At 40.5% G+C, this 19,216-nt stretch overlaps 1 protein-coding gene across 2 annotated transcripts in view; it reads left to right on the forward strand.

Moving 5' to 3' along the window:
* Positions 1-19,216, forward strand: part of KDM3A (lysine demethylase 3A) — a 54,272-nt gene that overhangs the window by 23,697 nt on the left and 11,359 nt on the right. Inside the window, exons 11-18 of one of the 2 annotated variants that reach the window (XM_068564008.1) lie at positions 2,217-2,421; positions 11,198-11,412; positions 14,326-14,478; positions 14,617-14,712; positions 15,093-15,220; positions 16,741-16,936; positions 18,214-18,386; positions 18,780-19,016. In XM_068564008.1, the coding sequence (XP_068420109.1) occupies positions 2,217-2,421; positions 11,198-11,412; positions 14,326-14,478; positions 14,617-14,712; positions 15,093-15,220; positions 16,741-16,936; positions 18,214-18,386; positions 18,780-19,016 (1,403 nt within the window). The remainder of the gene's footprint in view (positions 1-2,216; positions 2,422-11,197; positions 11,413-14,325; positions 14,479-14,616; positions 14,713-15,092; positions 15,221-16,740; positions 16,937-18,213; positions 18,387-18,779; positions 19,017-19,216) is intronic. The other variant, XM_068564009.1, reaches the window with a different exon arrangement.

Consider the following 19,216-nt stretch of genomic DNA (forward strand, 5'->3'; position numbering starts at 1 on the left):
ACCAGTAAGCACATTATAGGTATAGAAGTGAGTTTCGGAGTCCAGCGTTGTCTTTCTTAATATGTTGTGCAGCTGTGCTCCAACTAAAATGATTTCAAGAGAAATGAAAAGCCTAGTCCGCACCCTGGTGCATGCTGTCTACTGGGACTTTTGGCTGAGGAGTAAGACAGTGTGATCAGAAGCCTGCCAGCACCTCTGTGCTGTTTCCACCAGTATTGCTGTGGGTATGAAGAGACTCGACTGGAAACTGCTCCTCTGCCGTGTGTCCTTGCTTGCTTAGGGGTTAGAAAACAAAAACAAGCTGGAGTTGAACAGCTGCCCTTTCTCTGTTTAGTAGATGTGTGGCTCCTCAGAAGTTGGTGTTGCTTTTTTCCCGTGGCTCTGCTCTGAATTGAGTCATTGATTGGGGATCAGCTGTTCCTCTCCTCCCTGAAGAGCTAGATTTAGTTAGTTCAACTGGCTTATTTCTAGGTATTTCCTCTTTTAAGCCCAGGCAGAACAGATAAGATAATCTTTGGACTCGGTCTGGGAAAACCTGGTCCAACTCAAAGGATGATGTGTTTCCAATATCTGAGTAATTAAAATTCCATCATGAACTACTGATTTCTTTATTTTCCCTCCTTTCTTGCTTTACCTTCTCTTTCACTAACTGAATAAGAATGTTTAAGGGGTCAAGGCCTGATGGCATCCATTTAGCATTTTACAGCGTGCTCTAGTCGTGCTTTAAAAGAGAGGTAAGATTAGAACACCTCTAAGGTAATTATTAAAGATGCTTATTTTATTTAAAGCCTTCTTTGGTTTGAGATCTTTCTTCTAGTTTCTTTCGAGACTGCTTACCACCGTCTCCCACCCGTCTCTTGAGTGGTTCCCCAGAAGTTGTGTTTTTGTTTTTTGTTTGCCTAAGAATCCACTTTCCTCTTCTTAGCTCCCTTGGACCCCGAGAATAGGTCTTTTCTGTCGGTTTTATATGAAATACAGTCCCTCAGTATCTGAGAGGGATCAGTTCCAGGACCCCCTGTGGATACCACAAATCCACAAATGCACCAGTCCCCTACAGTTAGCCTTCCCATTCCCATCTGCAGGTTCTGCATCTGCAGATTCAACCGACCACAGGTCGTGTAGTATTTTCAATCAATGGTTGGTTGAACCCACGGATGTAGAGGGCCCACTGTATACCTCGAGGCTTTTGACTTAGAAATGGATTCCTCTCTGTGTTGTTTGGTCTGACGCAGTGGTTGCTCTTTAATGTTACATCTCTATTTTTTTCTCCCTTTTTCTTTAGAAACCATCTTAACTTTTCCTTTCAAGTTCTCCTGCCCATTACAAGTTAAAACTTAAAACATGCATTTACTTAGAATCAAAATCCTCTCTTTAGCCGATGCTCTTAATCTTGAACGGAACATATGTGTGAAGGAAATAGAAGATATGTCAAGGGTCAAGTGGCATCTCTTAGGAGCATTTAGAGGATAACACTTTTTTTTTTTTAATTAATGAATTAATTTATTTTTTGGCTGTGTTGGGTCTTCGTTTCTGTGCGAGGGCTTTCTCTAGTTGTGGCGAGCGGGGGCCGCTCTTCATCGCGGTGCACGGGCCTCTCACTGTTGTGGCCTCTCTTGTTGCGGAGCACAGGCTCCAGACGCGCAGGCTCAGTAGTTGTGGCTCACGGGCCTAGTTGCTCCGCGGCATGTGGGATCTTCCCAGACCACGGCTCGAACCCGTGTCCCCTGCATTGGCAGGCGGACTCTCACCCACTGCGCCACCAGGGAAGCCCTAGAGGATAACTCTTATAGGCCAAGGGACCTGTGACATTTGGAATGGTTAGCTTTTGCAGAATGCTTTGGAAAACACATCTCAAACCAGTCTTTTTGAGTGTGAAAACTGACACAGTTGACTTCCGCATGGTCCTCTGTTGAAGCATTCTTCTTATCTAGGGTTGTGAATAGAGGTATGCACTAACTTGGAATTGTGAGTCTGGGGTTTTAAGTTGCCAAATGGATTCACCAAATGAGATGTATTTTGTAAAGAGAATAAAACTTCCAATTGTTCTGATAGTTGTCTTCTATTAAGCCATTTTTAGAAATTACTACAGTTGAACCAGTAATTGAGAAGAGGAGTTCTCCCTTTGGGAAAACTGACCTTTTGAATAGAATTCAGTCAAATATTGATGTGATTTTTTTAAAATTTGAAGTCCCATTTTCCTTCATCTTTTTTTCTAGCCCCATCCCGGAAGTCGGTTTTGACAGACCCAGCCAAACTCAAGAAGCTGCAGCAGAGCTGTGAGGCCTTTGTGCAGGACGACTCTTGCGTGAACATCGTTGCGCAGCTGCCCAAGTGCCGGGAGTGTCGCTTGGACAGCCTCCGAAAGGATAAGGAGCAGCAGAAAGACTCGCCCGTGTTTTGCCGCTTCTTTCACTTCAGGAGGTGAGCCATTTGGGGAAAAGCTGAGATACCCTGAGCCCTATAATGTACTTTTCTCCCTCTTCTCCTACCAACAGTAAGTCTAAAACTGAAAAGAGTACAGATTATACTTTTTAATCTGTCGATTTAGGAATCTAGATCTTATTACACATTCTTTCCTTCTCATTCTCCTTTTCAGGTTTTTTTTTTTTAAAGCAAAGAAGCTTAAAAATACAAACTTCCATTTTTTTTTTAACATCTTTATTGGAGTATAATTGCTTTACAGTGTTGTGTTAGTTTCTGCTGTATAACAAAGTGAATCAGCTATATGCATACGTATATCCCCATATCCCCTCCCGCTTGCATCTCCCTCCTACCCTTCTTATCCCACCCATCTAGGTGGTTGCAAAGTACCGAGCTGATCTCCCTGTGCTATGTGGCTGCTTCCCACTAGCTATCTATTTTACATTTGGTAGTGTATATATGTCAATGCTACTCTCTCACTTCGTCCCAGCATACCCTTCCCCCTCCCCATGTCCTCAAGTCCATTCTCTACATCTGTATCTTTATTCCTGTCCTGCCCTTAGGTTCATCAGAGCCATATTTTTTTTTGAGATTCCATATATGTGTGTTAGCATATGGTATTTGTTTTTCTCTTTCTGACTTACTGCACTCTGTATGACAGACTGTAGGTCCATCCACCTCATTACAAATAACTCAATTTCATTTCTTTTTTATGGCTGAGTAATATTCCATCGTGTATACATGCCACATCTTCTTTATCCATTCATCTGTCAGTGGACACTTAGGTTGCTTCCATGTCCTGGCTATTGTAAATAGTGCTGCAATGAACATTGTGGTACATGACTCTTTTTGAATTATGGTTTTCTCAGGGTGTATGCCCAGTAGTGGGATTGCTGGGTCGTATGGTAGTTCTATTTTTAGTTTTTTAAGGAACCTCCATACTGTTCTCCATAGTGGCTGTATCAATTTACATTCCCACCAACAGTGCAAGAGGGTTCCCTTTTCTCCACACCCTCTCCAGCATTTATCGTTTGTAGATATTTTGATGATGGCCATTCTGACCAGTGTGAGGTGATACCTCATTGTAGTTTTGATTTCCACTTCTCTAATGATTAGTGATGTTGAGCATCTTTTCATGTGTTTGTTGGCAATCTGTATATCTTCTTTGGAGAAATGCCTGTTTAGGTCTTCAGCCCATTTTTGGATTGGGTTGTTTGTTTTTTTTGATACTGAGCTGCATGAGCTGCTTGTATACTTTGGAGATTAATCCTGTGCCAGTTGCTTCGGTTGCAAATATTTTCTCCCATTCTGAGGGTTGTCTTTTCGTCTTGTTTATGGTTTCCTATGCTGTGCAAAAGCTTTTAGGTTTCATTAGGTCCCATTTGTTTATTTTTGTTTTTATTTCCATTTCTCTAGGAGGTGGGTCAAAAAGGATCTTGCTGTGATTTATGTCATGGAGTGTTCTGCCTATGTTTTCTTCTAAGAGTTTTATAGTGTCTGGCCTTACATTTAGGTCTTTAATCCATTTTGAGTTTATCTTTGTGTATGGTGTTAGGAAGTGTTCTAATTTCATTCTTTTACATGTAGCTGTCCAGTTTTCCCAGCACCACTTACTGAAGAGGCTGTCTTTTCTCCACTGTATATTCCTGCCTCCTTTATCAAAGATAAGGTGACCATATGTGTGGGGGTTTATCTCTGGGCTTTCTATCCTTTTCCATTGATCTATATTTCTGTTTTTGTGCCAGTACCATACTGTCTTGATTACTGTAGCTTTGTAGTATAGTCTGAAGTCTGGCAGCCTGATTCCTCCAGCTCCGTTTTTCTTTCTCAAGATTGCTTTGGCTATTCAGGGTCTTTTGTGTTTCCATACAAGTTGTGCAATTTTTGGTTCTAGTACTGTGAAAAATGCCATTGGTAGTTTGATAAGGATTGCATTGAATCTGTAGATTGCTTTAGGTAGTATAGTCATTTTCACAATGTTGATTCTTCCAATCCAAGAACATAGTATATCTCTCCATCTGTTTGTATCATCTTGAATTTCTTTCATCAGTGTCTTATAGTTTTCTGCATACAGGTCTTTTGTCTTCTTAGGTAGGTTTATTCCTAAGTATTTTATTCTTTTCGTTGCAATGGTTAATGGGAGTGTTTCCCTAATTTCTCTTGCAGAATTTTCATCATTAGTGTATAGGAATTCAAGAGATTGCTGTGCGTTAATTTTGTATCCTGCTACTTTACCAAATTCATTGATTAGCTCTAGTAGTTTTCTGGTAGCATCTTTAAGATTCTCTATGTATAGTATCATGTCATCTGCAAACAGTGACTGTTTTACTTCTTTCCTATTTGGATTCCTTTTATTTCTTTTTCTTCTCTGATTACTGTGGCCAGAACTTCCAAAACTATGTTGAATAATAGTGGTGAAAATGGGCAACCTTGTCTAGTTGCCCTGAAAAATGGTTTCAGCTTTTCATCACTGAAAAATGGTTTCAGTTTTTCATCATTGAGAACGATGTTGGGTGTGGGTTTGTCATATATGGCCTTTATTATGTTGAGGTAGTTTCCCTCTATGCCCACTTTCTGGAGAGTTTTTATCATAAATGGGTGTTGAATTTTGTCCAAAGCTTTCTCTGCATCTCTTGAGATTATCATATGGTTTTTATCCTTCAATTTGTTAATATGGTGTATCACATGGATTGATTTGCGTATATTGAAGAATCCTTGCATTCCTGGGATAAATCCCACTTGATCACGGTGTATGATCCTTTTAATGCGCTGTTGGATTCTGTTTGCTAGTATTTTGTTGAGGATTTTTGCATCCGTGTTCATCAGAGATATTGGCCTGAAGTTTTCTTTTTTTGTGACGTCTTTGTCTGGTTTTGGTATCAGGGTGATGGTGGCCTCGTAGAATGAGTTTGGGAGTGTTCCTCCCTCTGCTATATTTTGGAAGAGTTTGAGAAGGGTAGGTGTTAGCTCTTCTCTAAATGTTTGATAGAATTCACCTGTGAAGCCATCTGATCCTGGGCTTTTGTTTGTTGGAAGATTTTTAATCACAGTTTCAATTTCAGTGCTTGTGATTGGTCTGTTTATATTTTCTGTTTCTTTCTGGTTCAGTCTTGAAAGGTTGTGCTTTTGTAAGGAATTGTCCATTTCTTCCAGGTGGTCCATTTTATTGGCTTGTAGTAATCTCTCATGATCCTTGGTATTTCTGCAGTGTCAGTTGTTACTCCTCCTTTTTCATTTCTAATTCTGTTGATTTGAGTCTTCTCCCTTTTTTTCTTGATGCGTCTGGCTAATGGTTTATCAATTTTGTGTATCTTCTCAAGGAACCAGCTTTTAGTTTTATTGATCTTTGCTGTCCTTTCCTTCATTTCTTTTTCATTTATTTCTGATCTGATCTTTATGATATTTTTCCTTCTGCTAACTTTGGGGTTTTTTTGTTCTTCTTTCTCTAATTGCTTTAGGTGTAAGGTTAGGTTGTTTGAGATTTTTCTTGAGGTAGGATTGTATTGCTATAAACTTCCCTCTTAGAACTGCTTTTGCCACATCCCATAGGTTTTGGGTCATCGTGTTTTCATTGTCGTTTGTTTCTAGGTATTTTTTGATTTCCTCAGTGATCTCTTGGTTATTTAGTAGCGTATTGTTTAGCCTCCATGTGTTCGTATTTTTTACAGTTTTTTTCCTGTAATTGATATCTAGTCTCATAGTGTTGTGGTCAGAAAAGATACTTGATACGATTTTAATTTTCTTAAATTTACCAAGGCTTGATTTGTGACCCAAGATATGATCTATCCTGGAGAATGTTCCATGAGCACTTGAGAAGAAAGTGTATTCTGTTGTTTTTGGATAGAATGTCTAATAAATATCAATTAAGTCCATCTTGTTTAATGTGTCATTTAAATTTTGTGTTTCCTTATTTATTTTCATTTTGGGTGATATGTCTATTGGTGAAAGTAGGGTGTTCAAGTCCCCTACTATTACTGTGTTACTGTCGATTTCCCCTTTTATGGCTGTTAGCATTTGCCTTATGTATTGAGGTACTCCTATGTTGGGTGCATAAATATGTATAATTGTTATATCTTCTTCTTGGATTGATTCCTTGATCATTATGTAGTGTCCTTCTTTGTCTTTTGTAATAGTCTTTATTTTAAAGTCTATTTTGTCTGATATGAGAATTGGTACTCCAGCTTTCTTTTGATTTCCCTTTGCATGGAATATCTCTTTCCATCCCCTCACTTTCAGTCTGTATGTGTCCCTAGGTCTGAAGTGAGTCTTTGTAGACAGCATACGTATGGGTCTTGTTTTTGTATCCATTCAGCTGGTCTGTCTTTTGGTTGGAGTATTTAATCGATTTACATTTAAGGCAATTATTAATATGTTTGTTCCTATTACCATTTTCTTAATTGTTTTGGGTTTGTTTTTGTAGGTCTTTTCCTTCTCTTGTGTTTCCTGCCTAGAGAAGTTCCTTTAGCATTTTTGTAAAGCTGGTTTGGTAATGCTGAATTCTCTTAACTTTTGCTTATCTGTAAAGGTTTTAATTTCTCCATCGAATCTGAATGAGATCCTCGCTGGGTAGAGTAATCTTGGTTGTAAGTTTTTCCCTTTCATCACTTTAAATATGTCCTGCCACTCCCTTCTGGCTTGCAGAGTTTCTGCTGAAAAATCAGCTCTTAACCTTATGGGGATTCCCTTGTATGTTATTTGTTGCTTTTCCTTGCTGCTTTTAATATTTTTCTTTGTATTTGATTTTTGATAGTTTGATTAATATGTGTCTCAGCGAGTTTCTCTTTGGATTTATCCTGTGTCATACTCTCTGTGCTTCCTGGACTTGATTGACTATTTCCTTTCCCACGTTAGGGAAGTTTTTGACTGTCATGTCTTCAGATATTTTCTCAGACCCTTTCTTTTTCTCTTCTTCTGGGACCCCTGTAATTCGAATGTTGGTGTGTTTAATGTTGTCCCAGAGGTCTCTGAGACTGTCCTCAATTCTTTTTTCTTTATTCTGCTCCCTGGCAGTTATTTCCACCATTTTATATTCCAGCCCACTTATCCGTTCTTTTGCCTCAGTTATTCTGTTATTGATTCCTTCTAGAGTATTTCTAATTTCAGTAATTGTGTTGTTCATCACCGTTTGCTCTTTAGTGCTTCTAGATCCTTGTTAAATGTTTCTTGTATTTTCTCCATTCTGTTTCTGAGATTTTGGATCATGTTTACTATCATTACTCTGCATTCTTTTTCAGGTAGATTGCCTATTTCATCTTCATTTATTTGGTCTTGTAGATTTTTACCCTGCTCCTTCGTCTGTAACATTTTTTTTAAAATAAATTTATTTGTTTATTTATTTTTGGCTGCTTTGGGTCTTTGTTGCTGTGCGCGGGCTTTCTCTAGTTGCGGCGAGCGGGGGCTACTCTTTCATCGTGGTGTGCAGGCTTCTCATTGCGGTGGCTTCTCTTGTTGCGGAGCACGGGCTGTAGGCACACGGGCTTCAGTAGTTGTGGCACACGGGCTCAGTAGTTGTGGCTCACGGGATTAGTTGCTCTGCGGCATGTGGGATCTTCCCGGACCAGGGCTTGAACCTGTGTCCCCTGCGTTGGCAGGCAGATTCTTAACCACTGCACCACCAGGGAAGCCCTGTAACATATTTTTTTGTTGTTGTTTTTTTTTTTTTTGATGGGTGGTGCTGTATTCTTGTCTTACTGGTTGTTTGGCCTGGGACGTCCAGCACTGGAGTTTGCAGGCAGTTGGATAGAGCTGGGTCTTGGTGCTGAGATGAGGACCTCTGGGAGGCCTCACTCCAGTTGATATTCCCTGGGGTCTGAGGTTCTCTGTTAGTTCGGTGGTTTGGACTCGGAGCTCCCACCACAGGAGCTCGGGCCTGACCTCCAGCCTGGGAACCAGATCCTGCAAGCATGTGGCAGGTGAAGTAGTGGTCCCCCAAAGACACGGACGTCCAAATCCCTGGAACCGCCTGGCTGGTGCGCGGCAATGGGGACCCGGAGCCGCTGGAGGGGCAGGGCGGCGGCCTGAGGAGCACAGGGCGGCCTGGTGTCTAAAGTTCTATTTTTAAAAGTAACAAACATAGAAAAATTCTGTAGGTTCTAAAAAACCACCACAAATAACTACTGTTAACTTTTCAGTGCATTTTAGTGTTTATGTGGTCATAAAATATATTCAAGCATACCTACTTGGCATGTTGTATATACTGTTTTTTTTTTTAATAAATTTATTTATCTATTTATTTTTGGCTTCGTTGGGTCTTTGTTGCTGCACATGGGCTTTCTCTAGTTGCAGTGAGTGGGGGCTACTCTTTGTTGTGGTGCGCGGGCTTCTGATTGCGGTGGCTTCTCTTGTTGCAGTGCATGGGCTCTAGGTGCACGGGCTTCAGTAGTTGTGGCTCGTGGTCTCTAGAGTGCGGGCTCAGTAGTTGTGCACGGGCTTAGTTGCTCCACGGCATGTGAGATCTTCCTGGACCAGGGCTCGAACCTGTGTCCTCTGCATTGGCAGGCGGATTCAAAACCACTGCGCCACCAGGGAAGTCCCTATGTACTGTTTTGAATTTTACTTTCTCCAGTGCATACTTTCCCAGTTCGTAATAGGAACCACTCGATCATGTTAACTTTTTTTTGCAAATACTTTTGAGTAAGTATGCAAGAACCAATAATAACAGTGTTGGAAAATTCACTTAACCAATTCCCTTGTTGGTGTTAAGATTATTATGTATTTTTTGCCACTAAAAATAATACAGAAATGATCATCAGCTTGTCCACATCTCTGATTATTTATTTTGGAAAGGTTATTGGAAGTGGCATTACTGGGTCAGAAGGTGTGTGTGTTTTAAGGCTTTGATACATAAGTTCTGCCAAATAGCCCTGCATCCATGCCCACTGGCAGGGTTTGAACATTCCTGTCTCCAAGTACCTTTGCCAGCCAGTGTATCTTTAAAAAATCTTTTCTGCTTTTATAGGCAAAAACTTTCATTTTTACATTGCTTTTTTTTTTTCTTTAAGTCAAATTAATTTTCTTTAAATTCTTCCATCCTGAGTGAAGAGAAAGGTAGCCTTCTGGTCTTTTTGATATATAAATGAGCAGTGTTGTTCTGGGTATAGACGAGCTTTTAGATATCATACACTTTCTCAGAAATCTAGGTAGTTTCATTTTCAACTAGCTCTAATCATAAACAGCAGTGTTGACTTTAATTTCTTCCTATTCTCCTCTCCTTTAGTTTTATCAAGATTAAAGATTGCTGATGAACTGAATTAAATGCACAGGCATTTTAATGATCAGTAATTATATCTGTGCTGATAACTTTCAGATTCAGGGTTATTTAATGAACAAGAGTTTTTTAGATGGTAGTTTGTCCCATTCATTCCTGAGTAAATTGCAAAAGCACCATGATAATATGTGTGTATAGCATTTAGAGCTGTGATAACTGTTAACAGAAGTCAGTGTATTAGAAACTCAAACAAACTCACTTCTTTGGTAAAAAGAATATCATGGTTGTAAAAGCAAAGCCTTTTTTTCCCTGATGTTTAGAGTGAAGATCGACACTGTCATTAGTCTTATCAAGTTTGTTTCTCATTAAATTCTGCAGATGAAATGGGAGGGGGTAGGGTCTCAGTGGTAAAGCTCAGTTGCCAAATCCTGTTTTCCATCTCCTCCCCATTTGAAATGGCTTCCAAATTTATTTTTTAGAACTATGACTAGCTCTAATTTGGGCTATCAATTAAAAGCTTGCATCTCTCCTTTGGACTCCTAGAAATACATTTGCATCTGTTATGCAACTCCCAGTGTCCTTCCAGTTCATTCTACACAGTTCTGGACAAATGCTTTTTCTAAAGCACAACTTTATGTGTGTCTCGTGGACTCAAAAAAGTTTCGGCGGCTGCCCAATGACTAGCAAAGAAATCAAGGTCCCTGCATTTTTCTTGCAAGGCCAAGCTTAATTATTGTCTCTAACATGAAGTCTTCTTCATATAAGACGCACAAAACTCATAGTCAGCACTTCTTCCTCTGACTCCTGTAAGACTCAATGACTGTTATGATACCTGTCATACCCTACTTCCCTGGGAGTTTTATGTCTACTTCTGTGTCTCCAGCTAGATTGACATATAATGTTGTGTTTAAATAAGTCCAAAACTATTGCATAGCTTAGAAAAAACATTGCAGATGTCAAAGATGCTGAAAGAGAATGCTGAGAAAATATTCTGCTTTTTGCTCCACCTTCTTAGGTACTGAGGCCCATCTTAACACTGCCTCTTATTCCAGAAGCTTGCATGGTAATTTGTAGCTAGGATTCCTAAGGGTGTTGAATACCTCATGGATCTGTATGGTCATGGCTTCAGTGTTGTCTAGGGTTAGCCTTCCCCTCCTGAGCATTATTCTTGAAGCAGTAGTTGTATTCAAATTTGGTCAGATTATTTGTCACCTTCTATTTGTTATCAGTTTACTTCTGTGGTGACTTGTGATTATTCTTGCTATTAAGTTCCAAGTCAGGCAGGTTCAGTAGCTGTCCTTGGAAATGACATGAGTAGATCTTAGTTCGAGTGTAAAGCACAACTCCCTCTCCCTGCCAACCCCCCATGTCTTTTGGGGGAAAACTTGGAGGTTTTAAAAATCTTTCTATTGATGTTGCCAAGTAGCAATTGGCTGTGATTAGCCATGGAGATTATAGAAAACTGGGAAGGAAATGCTTGATTTAAATACCATTTAAAAAGTAACAACAAGATGTAAATCACTATTTCGTGTACGTAACATCCTTTTTTTATTTTTTCACTCCCTCTAGGTTACAGTTCAACAAACACGGTGTACTGCGGGTAGAGGGCTTTTTAACACCAAACAAGTATGACAGTGAAGCAATTGGCTTGTGGTTGCCTTTAACCAAAAACGTTGTTGGGACTGATTTGGACACGGCAAAGTATATCCTGGCCAACATTGGAGACCACTTCTGTCAAATGGTGATTTCTGAAAAGGAAGCTATGTCAACTATTGAGCCACACAGTAAGAGCATCTCTTAGGGGGTAGGATTTTTCAGTCCAACTCGATTTTTGTTCCTAAATGACACCTAAGTCCTAATTGCATGGATTTCATTTTCACCCAGAAGTGTAGATGACTTTGGTATAATGAAGTTGCATTTTTCCTTTTGTAACAGATTCTGCCTGTTGATTTCATCAGTCAGTAATCTGTCTGCAGGGTTTGTTTCAGGGCAATTACTAAGTTTTTTGTTAAGGTAAAGGTGAGGTGGTGGTGGAATTTGCATAGCCTTACCAACAAGTGTGGACTCACCAAAAGGGATTTATTTTAAGACAAAGGTTCTTAAGAAAACATTTCAAAGAAGATAATGGACAGGCTGTACCCTAGACCTACTGAATCAGGGTCTGAGGAGGCTGGGACCCAGGCATGAAAATGGGAACAGGCACAGATGAAAATGATTGTTAGAGTCAAGGTTTTCAGGGAAAACTTGGAGGTTCCAGCCGGGTGTGTGCAGTGTCCCCACTCCCTGAGAGCACTCTCACACTAATCTGGCAGCCCAGTCAACCACAGAGATCAGTGTGGGTGACACATTAGAGCCAGACCTCCCTCACGACATCTCAAGGTACGGTGTCGAGGAGGACAGCACACCTCATGTCTGTGTGCCCTTAGAAGTGAGATACCCAGCCAGAAGCACCAAGGGGCATCTATCTTTTTAAGTCTCACACTTCGTTCCATCATTTTATCTTTCCCAAATGGTTGCAAGTTAAAAGTGAAGCCTTTCCATCTCTCTGGTAGATATCTTTTCAGACTTTGCATAGCCAAATATGTTTCAATATAAGCATCCACACGTACTGATCTTAAGAATTTTGGTTGTAGGTCCCAGGAACTAACTGAAGCTAGCTTAAGCACAAAAATAACTTATTGGATAAGTTTGAACACTGTTATATCTCAGAGTCCAAGGAATGGGAACTGGCATTCCCAGGAGCGGGAATTCAGATCTAGGTGGGGTATGGGATTGTGAGCTCCATGGGCAGCCGGGGTCCTGCTAAAGTGAAGAGCAGCTTTATAATCACTGTTCTGTTGGGGTAGAGACTCTGATAAGTCAAGAATCGTATTAAAGTTGTTTTTCCTATAATCTATTTAGGACACGTGATACTGGTTTCCCATTTTCAGTAGAGATACAAAAGCTTTCTTCTTATATACTTTTAAGTAAGAGAAGATTTAAAGAAAAGTTCTTAAGTAACTGGTCTAGAGGTAGTATATGAATGACTGGGTTGCAAAAACATTTTTTTGGAATATATTAGTAGCTTCCTGAAGCGGAAGGGCTGTTTTAAGCTACTGATGGTTTTTCTTTGCTCAAGGTGAGTCGTCTGAAAAATGTGTCCTTAAAGATGTAATTGTGATTAACCTTTCCTCCTTGCCTATTTGATTATCCTGTTCCCCTTTATTTCCTCTGTGACAAGCTGGTCAGCTGGAGAGAGGAACTCACTGTGAGTGATACTGAAAGATGCCACCACAAGGTGTCGCTAGAGAGGGGGTTGGGGGGTACCCTCTGATCCTGAGATGAGGAAGCGGGTCTCAGCCTTTATACATTTATTCCGTCTTTTCAATGACAAATAATCATTAAATAGGTGGCTAAGAGATCTAAGACTACTCTCTAATAAAACAGTCTAATCCAAGTGACCAAGGTGAAGTTCATAAAATCTCATCTGTAAAATGCCTAAAGTTCTATGTATTGTGCACGGAGCTTTTACGTTGTAATGAATGGCAGAGGTTCACTCAGCAGTTGGATTAACTTAAAGCAAACTGAAGTTAGTCATTTGTTTTGTGGACAGTCTGAAGAAAGAAGTAACCACTGACTGGATTAGGAAAAGATGTTCTCCTTAGAACACGAATGTGACAGTATTGATCCTGTCTTGTTCAGGAGAGAGAGAAAGACAGACAGAAAACAGTCTTCTGATCAGCAGACATTGGGCTTTTCTGTGACGCAGGAAAACGTCCTCCCTTTGCTCTTACTCCTTGAAGCTTTCTAATGCCGTATGTGGCACTCCTCCATGGTCGGGGGGTGGGGTACGATTTCCTGCCCAGTCCTGGAAGGCCCCTCCCTTCAGTTTCAGGGTTTGGCCACTGGAACCAAAGATGCTCCTTCATAGAATTCTTGATTGTGCCTCAGTCTGTTGGCTCCTTGGTTAGTGTGAGTCGGTCCTGGGTGCCTGCATCACTCCTGGCTCTAAAAATTGAGTTTCTGACACTGACGCATGGCGGACCTGACTTTGGACCATTGTGCCCCCCGCTAGTTTATGTGCTGCTCCCTTCAGGTTTCCCTCGGCGGCCTGGGGTTTTTAGTGGGCACTCTGAGTGGTTTCAGGGCATCTGTGAATAACCTGACACTCGACAGTGAAGGTTGGGTTTGTGTATTCGAGTCAGTTTTTTTTTTCCTTTGGAGAAAGCATGGTCCATGTTGCCTTTAGAGTCTCAGACGGTCTCATGACCCAAAATGTGAAGAACCACTGCTCCTTTATATTTGTGTCTGAACTCCAGCTTGCGTAACCAATGCTGCTTTTTTCATTGACTTACTCAGCAGGACCTACTATGCAGAGCTCCTTGGAGGGTGGGGTGGGGTGTGGGGATAGGGTACAGCCTGAGCAGGGATTCTGCTTGCATGGAGTTTAGTCTCCTAGAGGGAAGTAAAACTGCACCTGACCGCATACAGTGTGAAGAGGCCTGAGTCTGAAGTACAAATACAAGTTGATGGGAGTGCTGAAGGAATCCAGGAGAGCTTCATGGCGGTGGTGGGGGATTTGAGATGGGCTCTGGAGGCTGAACAGTTAATGGGAACTCCAGTGAGAGGGAGGAATGGCATCAACTCCCCTCCCACTTCATGTTTTATTTCAGGAGCCCTCTCGTCCCCAAGACTAAGTGATTTATTGATTTTTGTAGGACAGGTTGCTTGGAAGCGAGCTGTCAAAGGTGTTCGAGAAATGTGTGATGTGTGTGACACCACCATCTTCAACCTGCACTGGGTGTGTCCTCGGTGTGGGTTTGGAGTGTGTGTGGATTGCTATCGGATGAAGAGGAAAAATTGCCAACAGGGTGAGAACTGACTTGACTCTTCTCCAAGCCCCTTATACTCTTAAATTAAGCCTTTCATTGATGTGTGGTTGATGGATTTCTGAAACTTTTGGGACCAGAGTCCATAAAGAGCAATTACTACAAATCAGTTATTTGCAGGTGCTGCCTACAAGACTTTCTCTTGGCTGAGATGTGTGAAGAGTCAGATACATGAACCAGAGAACCTCATGCCTACGCAGATCATTCCTGGAAAAGGTATTTCGTGTGGTGCAATGATTTTCCTTTTCCTGTGTTTTGGGTAGCTCATAGGGGCTGGTAGTTCGGTTTTACTTTGTGTAGTACAATTACTTGCTGACTTTATTTTAGTATGTACCATAAATTGTCGAGAAATGTATTAAATAATGCCCCCAAACTTTCTGGTAAAGGCCTTGTAAATAGTTTTGTAAAAGGAAAGAAAATGGCACATTTGGGGCAAGGCATACTTAGGATGTAAAGGGGGGAGTGTAAGCACCCTAAAAAAAAATGCTGCTAAAAAAAGTTATCCTGTTAGAAATATAAGCTTTTGCTTTGTAATGTTGAGGTTGAAAGTACCTAATATCCTTGTTCAGATGTTTGCCTGGTGCCCTTTTTTTTAGCCCTCTATGATGTTGGAGACATTGTTCATTCTGTAAGAGCAAAATGGGGAATAAAGGCAAATTGTCCCTGTTCAAACAGGCAGTTCAAACTCCTTTCAAAGCCAGCCTCAAAGGAAGACATAAAACAGGTATTACTGTTTATGCTAGATTCACCATCCTTGTGATTGTTGTCTGTCTGTTTTCAAAAAACCCAAGGATTTCTATAGTATATTTGAAAGGAACATGGGGAGAGCTGTCAGTGGAAAGAGATAGTTCATGTGGTTCATGTGATACTTTATAGACCCATTCTCAAGTTTCACATTATTTTTGTGGACCTCATTTGTAGCCTCTTTTAGTAGGCTTTTAATTTTGTTCCTTGAAAAAGCAAAAACCTTTTCTATTATAGTCTACCTAGTAAGTTGCTGTCAAATTTGTATAGGTTCTTTAACTTCTCATGTTTTACACAGTAAAAATTATTCAGATAAGCTTTAAAATTTTTTTAATTATTAAATATGTTTTACCTATAATATATATGAAGAATTGAAGGAAATAATACTGTAACAAACCTTTATGTAGCTCTCACTCCACATAAAAAATGTACATTTCCTTGGTGCTCACATGCCTCTTCCTGGTGACATTCCCTTAACCTTCACCATCCCATCTACCCCCCAGCTGTCTCCCTTTTTCTTCCTCACCCCAGTAATCATTATCCCACATTGTTTTTAGTAATCAGAAATTATTTTACATTTTGATAAAGCTGTGGTGTTGAAGGCAGCATAGGTAGAAGAGTTTTGATCTTTGTAGTCAGGACTGAATTTGAATTCTTTTTCTGCCACTTTCCAGTTGTATAACTTTGACTCAGCTGAACTCATGTATATATGCTTCAGCTTCCTCATCAGTAATAGAGGAATAGTAAACAGTGCTGGTAATTGGGCATCACAGAATTATATCACATGTAAAGTGAGGGCCTGGACCACAACAGGAATTTGACCCTCCTTTTTCCTTCTTATGTATGTATAAACGCACTAGCTGAGTTGTCAAGGCAGTTTTTTAAGTAATAGAAAAATAAGGTGTGTTCTGTCTGTCCAGTTTTTGTTGTTCTTGTTCAGTTTATGTTTTGAATTCTTTTTAGGGCTGTTCATCAATTTTTAAAGCCTACTACACTATGCTAAATCAAAAGAGCATTTTCTTTTTTCTGCATCCCATTTCCTTCTGAATTCACAGCTGTATTTCCTACCTTGCCTCATTTATTCGTTCACTCACTCAGCCACTGGGTTTTGAGTGCCTATTCATGATACAGGGGTGAGTTCACAGGGGAGATGGGCACAAACTGGGCGTTTTAAAGCAACATGGTGAACGCAGTGATAGGGATATGAACGAGCATGAGGGGGGATACGAGGGTGGGGGTGGATATCTTGCTGTATTTACATTCTTCACTTACATCTTATATTTTTACTAGTAATACTTAAAAGCTAAAAGGTTAAAATCTCTCCTACATAGTTCTGCTCTACTGTCGAGAGATTACTGCAGTGGTGGTGATGTCCAGGGCTATTAGGTGGTTTTGTTTTGGATATTTCTCTCTTACTGGTGAGCAGTTAGGGGAGAAGGTAAGAAAAGGGAAACGTAATTTTTCAGCTTGTGGAAGATTCTCCTTCTGTACTCACCACAGACTTCCTTGGTTGGAGAAAAATCGACTCTTGGTGCCGTGCTCCAGCAGAACCCCTCGGTGCTGGAGCCTGTGGCTGTAGCTGGGGAGGCTGCGTCCAAGCCGGCCAGCAGCGTGAAACCTGCCTGCCCAGCCAGCACATCTCCTTTGAACTGGCTGGCAGACCTGACCAGCGGCAATGTCAACAAGGAAAACAAGGGTGAGTGTTTCCTGCCTTCCTGAGAACTTCCGTCTGTTCCCAGAGGGTCCTGGCAGTCTTAGTTACGGTGAGAACAGAGTGGTTAGAAGTAGTGTGGAGTGGAAGGTGGTTCCCTGTAGCCACCCTGAGACCTGACACAAATGCAGCGCCGGAGAGAACTTCTGCTTATGATAGAACTCTAGGTAAGGCTGAGATTGTGTTTGGCAAGAGTGGAGTGGGCTGAGACGTGTGTGTTTTAATAGTGATTTTTACCTTTCTGCCTTTAACCCTGTGTATATTTCCTATTTTGTCTAAGTTGCAACGTTCTGGCTTCAGCTTTATTTTTCTCATCTGTGCTGTTGTCTCAGGATGCTTGATGATAGTATAAAGAACATGGGTTTGGAATCAGGTAGTTAGATTAGGATTTTGGTGATTCTGCTTTCTGGCTGTGTTACAAAGAAAGGAAAATTGCAGATCAGTTTCTTTCATGCAGAGATCCTAAACAACATCTCAGTGAATAGAATTTAGCACTATAAATAAAGGAATCATACAGGGTGACCAAGCAGAGCTTCAGAAATGCAGCTGTAGTTTTAACATTAAAAAAGCGGGGGAAAAGTCACGTGAAGAGATACAGGAAGAGAGTAAAATTCAAAGCCTATTTATAATTTTTTTTAAAAAACTTTAAATTAGGAATAGAAGGGAACGTCCTTAATCTAATGAGTTTCTACGATAAAACTAACAGCAAACATCCTAAATTGTGATTGAATTTTTTAATTGGTTGAATAATTTTTAACAGTTTCCCTCTGTGTTCAGGCATGAGAGAAGGATTCCTGCTTTCACTCTTTCATTAAACATTGTATTGGAAGTTCTGGCTATTTAAGTCAGTAAGGTAAACAAAGAGATGTTAGAATTGGAAAGAAAGGGATATAACTGTTGATATTTGTAAGCAATCTAATTATACATGGGAAAAGTCTTAAGAGAATCTGTGTTTGTAAACATATCTATCAGGGTTGATAGTTACAATGTTAATTTACTAAAATAAATTGTATTTTGTATACCAGGAACAAACAAATAAAAAATGCAGTTTACCATAGTATCACCTTAGATATTGGATATTTATTTTTTTAATAGCAGTTGGAAATCCATGTCTAAATCAGTAATGTCATTTATCCTCTTAAGTTTTTTTGGTTCTAGTAAATGAAAACCAAGTTCCAAAGTAATTCCGTCAATAGAAGACTAGTAAGGGATTTGCCTTTTCAGAATGCTTTTCCATCTGGATGTTTTTGATTTGTTTTTAGAAAAACAACCAACGATGCCAATTTTAAAGAATGAAATCAAATGCCTTCCACCCCTACCTCCCTTGAGCAAATCCAACACAGTCCTCCACACCTTTAACAGCACAATTTTGACACCTGTAAGCAACAACAATTCTGGTTTCCTACGAAATCTCTTGAATTCCTCTGCAGGAAAGGTACGCATTTGCTTTATTGTTTATTACTCCACCTTGTAAAGATGAATTGGAGTTAGAGTAGAGAGAAACTGAAATAGAAAGTAGAAAGAAGGATGAGTCCCATGCTTTCCTTCGTGGGTACAGAGGCTGTGTCATTGGCACATGGGCTTCACATGGTTAGAATTCTGGGCTGGGTCATTTTCAACTGTTAACACTTTTTCCTGTACCCGCTTCTGAGAGTTGTGATGTCAGGTAGAGGAAGAGGACTTAACCTTTTTGAGGGTAAGATTCTTTCGTGGCTTAGATTCTGTCCTGGATATGTAATGTATACTCATCCTACCATAATAGGAATGGGTTTTTTGATGGTAGGGAATGACATATTTAAGGCTCGTGGTTTTTTTTTTCCAAATTCAGACAGAAAATGGACTGAAGAATACACCAAAAATCCTTGATGACATCTTTGCCTCTTTGGTGCAAAATAAGACTTGCTCCGATTTATCTAAGCGGCCGCAAGGACTGACCATCAAGCCCAGCATCCTGGGCTTTGACACTCCTCACTACTGGCTGTGTGATAGTCGCCTGCTGTGCCTGCAAGATCCCAACAACAAGAGCAACTGGAATGTGTTTAGGGAGTGCTGGAAGCAAGGGCAGGTAAGCGGGGCCTCTGCTTTCCAACCCACTTCACATCCCCTTCTTGGTGCCTTTGGTAGACTCCTGACGACCCCCCGTCCCCTCCCACTTCCTGGATTATAAATGGCATATACTTTATCTCTTTTTATTGTTTGCTGTGCATACAATTAGAGCAGAGTGTGGCTATGAGTCTTATTTCTTACCGCAGACATTCCTGAGCT

The sequence above is a fragment of the Eschrichtius robustus genome, chromosome 15 (genome assembly GCF_028021215.1).
Source record: "Eschrichtius robustus isolate mEscRob2 chromosome 15, mEscRob2.pri, whole genome shotgun sequence".
NCBI classification, from domain to species: domain Eukaryota; kingdom Metazoa; phylum Chordata; class Mammalia; order Artiodactyla; family Eschrichtiidae; genus Eschrichtius; species Eschrichtius robustus.